At 44.9% G+C, this 4,887-nt stretch overlaps 1 protein-coding gene across 1 annotated transcript in view; it reads right to left on the reverse strand.

The window, feature by feature from the left end:
* Window positions 1-3,829, reverse strand: part of CUNH20orf96 (chromosome unknown C20orf96 homolog) — a 23,698-nt gene extending 19,869 nt beyond the window's left edge. The window contains exons 1-2 of the mRNA XM_023742396.1: window positions 3,810-3,829; window positions 3,391-3,533 (exon numbers count right to left, since the gene is read on the reverse strand). Of these exons, the coding sequence (XP_023598164.1) occupies window positions 3,391-3,533; window positions 3,810-3,829 (163 nt within the window). The remainder of the gene's footprint in view (window positions 1-3,390; window positions 3,534-3,809) is intronic.
* Between the last annotated feature and the right edge of the window lie 1,058 nt (window positions 3,830-4,887).

Consider the following 4,887-nt stretch of genomic DNA (forward strand, 5'->3'; position numbering starts at 1 on the left):
CCTGGCTACCACCAATGACCGCCCTGACAGAGAACACAACAGAGAGTCCCTGATGGAGCAGGAGAAAAGTGGAGTGCAGAACTCAAATTCTAGTAAAAAGACCATACTTAATGGTTTAACTGAGACTGGGGGGACCCCACAAGACATGGCCCCCAGACTCTCTGTTAGCGCAAATCTAAAACCATTCCTGAGGCCAGCTCTTCCGACAAAGATTAGACTGGACTATGGGACATAAAATGGTACTCGTGAGGAGTGTGCTTCTTAGCGCAAGTAGATACATGAGACTAAATGGGCAGCTCCTATCCAGAGGCGAGACGAGAAGTCAGAGAGGGTCAGGAGCTGGTTGGATGGACATATGAAATCCAGGGTGGAAAGGAGGAGTGTGCTATCACAGTACAGGGACAGCAACTAGGGTCACATAACAACGTATGTATACATTTTTTTATGAGAGACTAACTTGAATTGTAAACTTTCAATTGAAGTACAATAAAAAATTTAAAAAACTGTCCATGTTCTTGTTTCTCTCTTCCCTCTCTTCCAGCTGGATGCAGAGGTATCCACCAGAGGACTTCAAGACCTTATAAAATGTCAGAGCCAGGATGAATGAGCCTGGATCCCCAAGTGACCATGTAGAAGAGATCTCACCTGCAGATCCACAAATGCACTTTGAAATAAAAGAGAAATAAACTTTTGTATTAACACTTGAAATGTAGGGGTTGTATGTTACAGCCGTTGTTTATGCTATTAGGTGTCATCAAGTCCATTCCAACTCATAGTTACCCTACGTACAACAGAACGAAACATTGCCCGGTCCTGCACCATCCTCACGTTCACGCTACGTTCGAGCCCATTGTTGCAGCCACTGTGTCAATCCATCTCATTGAGGGTCGTCTCTTTTTCACTGACCCTACACTTTACCAGGCATGTTGTTCTTCTCCAGGGACTGGTCTCTCCTGATAACATGTCCAAAGTACATAAGACAAAGTCTCGGCATCCTCACTTCTAAGGAGCATTCTGGCTATACTTCTTTCAAGACAAATCTGTTTGTTCTTCTGGCAGTCCGTGGTATATCCAATATTCTTTGCCAATGCCATAATTCAAAGACATCAATTTTTCAGTCTTCCTTATTCCTTGTCCAGCTTTTGCATGCATATGAGGCAACTGAAAATACCATGGCTTGGGTCAGGCGCACCTTAGTCCTCAAAGTGACATCTTTGCTTTTCAACACTTTAAAGAGGTCTATTGTAGCAGATTTGCCCAATGCAATATGTCATTTGATTTCTTGACTGCTGCTTCCATGGGCATTGATTGTGGATCCAAGTAAAACGAAATCCTTGACAACTTCAGTATTTCTTCATTTATCACAATGTTGCTTATTGATCCACTTGGGAGGATTTTTGTTTTCTTTATGTTGAAGTGTAATCCATACTGAAGGCTGGGTCTTTGATCTTCATCAGTAAGTGCTTCAAGTCCTCTTCACTTTCAGTAAGCAAGGTTGTGTCATCTGCATAACACAAGTTGTTAATGAGTCTTCCTTCAATCCTGATGCTGCGTTCTTCCTCATATAGTCCAACTTCTTGGACTATTGGTTCAGCACAGAGATTGAATAAGTTTAGTGAAAGAACACACCTTTCCTGATTTTAAACCACGCAGTATCCCCTTGTTCTGCTCAAACGACTGCCTCTTGGTCTGTGTACAGATTCCTCATGAGCACAAATAAGTGTTCTGGAATTCCCATTCTTTGCAATGTTATACATAATTTGTTATGATCCACACAGTCAAATTTTGCATAGTCAATAAAACACCACTTGTCTGTCAGTTTGTTGTACTGTGGTGGCTTTCAAGTTGCTATGATGCGGGAAGCTATGCCACCAGTATTTCAAATGCCAGCAGGGTCACCCATGGTGGACAGGTTTCAGTGGAGCTTCCAGACTAAAACAGACTGGGAAGAAGGACCTGGCAGTCTACTTCTGAAAAAAATTGGCCAGTGAAAACCTTATGAATAGCAGTGCAACACTGATACAGTGCTGGAAGATCAGCCGCTCAGGTTAGAAGGCACTCAAAAGACAACTGGGGAAGAGCTGCCTCCTCAAAGTAGAGTCGACCTTAATGATGTGGATAGAGTAAAGCTTTCAGGACCTTCATTTGCTAATGTGGCATGACTCAAAATGAGAAGAAACAGCTGCAAACATCCATTAGTAATTGGAACCTGGAATGTACAAAGTATGAATCTAGGAAAATTGGAAGTTGTCAAAAATGAATGGAACACTTGAAGATTCATATTCTAGGCATTAGTGAGCTGAAACGGACTGGTATTGGCCATTTTGAATCAGACAATCATATGATCTACTATGCCAGAAATGACAAATTAAAGAGGAATGACGAGGCATTCATTGTCAGAAAGAACATTTCAAGATCTATCCTGATGTACAATACTGTCAGTGATAGGATAAGATCCATATGCCTACAAGGAAGACCAGTTCATGTGACTGTTATTCAAATTTACGTACCAACCACTATTGCCAAAGATGAAGAAATTGAATATATTTTTTACAGCAGTTAGCCTGACACAAATGGTGACACCAAGGACTGGGAGCAAACACTCCATCCTGTCCCCAACCCCTAAATCAGCCCCCAAGGGCCTCTGCCCACCTGGCTGGACGTTAATCAAGCCCTTCCTCTTGTTTTTCTTGTTGTCGCTGGTTGGTTGGACTGGAGGTAGAGCAGAGGGCTTGGTTTTCTGATTAGACCGCTGCCATGGGCCATAATCCTACCAGACATAACACAATTAGTCACACAGCATTGCTGGTTCAAATCCCAGCTCCACCCATCACAGATATCTGTGACTTTACCTCTCTGAGCCTCAATTTCCTCATCTGTAAACTGGATCTAATAATAAAACTTACCTCCATGGGCTGGTGTGAGGATTCTGAGAGATAATATTTGTAAAATATGTGGTAAACCAAACCAAAAAACCAAACTCGTTCCAGTCAAGTCAATTCTGACTCATAGCGACCCTATCGGACAGAGTAGAACTGCCCCATTGGGGTTCCAAGGATGTAAACCTTTAAGGAAGCAGATTGTCAAGTCTTTCTTCTGTGGAGTGGCTGGTGGGTTCCAAGCCCCGACATTTTGGTTAGCAGCGGAGCACTTTAATTAACGACTGTGCCACCACGGCTCCCTATTCCGTAAAGATTACTGCCAAGAAAACCCTATGGGACAGTTCTACTCTGTCACATGGGGTCACCATGACTGCAAGGGGTTATAATATACCCTAAGATTCTGATAAGGAAGTGGGAGGAGGAAACAAAGATTCAAAGCTTTCCCCAGGTCACAAAGCAAATATGTGACACAGCTGATACTGTAATTCAGGCTTCGGGGCTCTATCACCCGGGACAGTCACGACCATGGGAGTTGAGCGGAAGCGAACCACCGGCCCAGGATCAGCGAGCCCGCACTCCCGCTCCAGCCCTCCCGGACTCACCAGAGCCTGGTACCTGCGGATTGTGGAGCGAATCCCAGATCGGTCGAGTCTGGAAGGAGTTGGGGGTGGGAAAAAACTTCAGCATCATACTCAGCCCGGGGGGCTACAAGCAGCAAACTTGAAACAGGCATGAGGCCTCGAACCCGATACCACAGTTTACCAGGGACACAGGGGAACGGGGTTGGGAAAGGAGGAGAGGCGGAGCTAGAAAGATGAGGGCGGGGAAGGGGCGGAGTCAGAAGGCGGCGGAGGCGGGGCGAAGGCAAGGTTAGCGGGGATGGGGTCACGCACGCGTACTCCAGTACCCATGCTCCTTTTTACCCACTCTGGAAAGACGTGCGCCATTCGGGAAAATGGAAGAAGAGTTGTAGACCTTGGGGACCTGATCTTTTGGGATGCCTGTTCGGCTTCTCCAGCCTCCTTGTCTGTGTGTGGGTCGCGCGGTTACCCAGGTCACTTGAACTTCCCCACCAAACCAGACGCTTTTTCTCGCGTCTCAGTCTCCAAGGAAACGCGACGCGGACTACCGAGCGCCCGGAGGGACTAATCCTGCAAGGCAAAATGTAACTCTACCCTGCATCATCTCATCTCGGTTTCAGTTACCCTTCGGTTTGCCCCATCTATAATCTTAAAGAATTATACCATATTTCCCCACTTGCATCAAACCTCCATCACTGCCTTCTCCATCCTCACTCTTGGCTAATGACTTTGCTTCTGATTTCACTGAGAAAATTGTAGGGATCAATAAACTCACAAGTTCACGTTACCTCACTTACCTACCTGCTTTCTTCCTGTAATCATGTATAAACTGCCTCTATCTAAAGCCAATTTCTACACTTGTGCACCAAATCCTGTCCTCTCTCATCTTCTGAAAGATATTACCCGAGGTGAGGTAAGCATTATTTTTCTACATTTATCCATGAATAAAGTGAATTTAACAGAAGTGAAGCAACTCGCCTAAGGGTAAGCTGTTGCGCTTACCCTTACTCTACCTCCACGTCCTCTACTATATCATCATTTTTCCCTCTTTTCTGTATCATTCCCATCGATATACAACTGTTTTAATTTCTTCTATTAAAAAAAGTGACCACTCCTCTCCAGCTACCCTTCCCTTTTCTAGAAGCTTCACTTTACTGCAAAATTCCTGGAGAACTTTGTCTACTCTCTGTTTCCTGGTCCTTTCCCCCTACTTCAATCAGGCTTTCACACTCCAGCTCTCCACTGAAACTACCTTTATCAACATCACCAGTGACCTCCATGTTGCTAACGCCCGTGGTCACTTCTCAGACCTCGACAAGTAGCGCATGACCCAGCAGATCACCCCCTTCTTGAAACACTTTCCTAACTTTGTTTCCAGAAAACCACTCTCTTGATTTCCTTCCTACCTGCTTTTCAGTCTCCTT

This window comes from Trichechus manatus, unplaced genomic scaffold (assembly GCF_000243295.1).
Source record: "Trichechus manatus latirostris isolate Lorelei unplaced genomic scaffold, TriManLat1.0 scaffold00008, whole genome shotgun sequence".
NCBI classification, from domain to species: domain Eukaryota; kingdom Metazoa; phylum Chordata; class Mammalia; order Sirenia; family Trichechidae; genus Trichechus; species Trichechus manatus.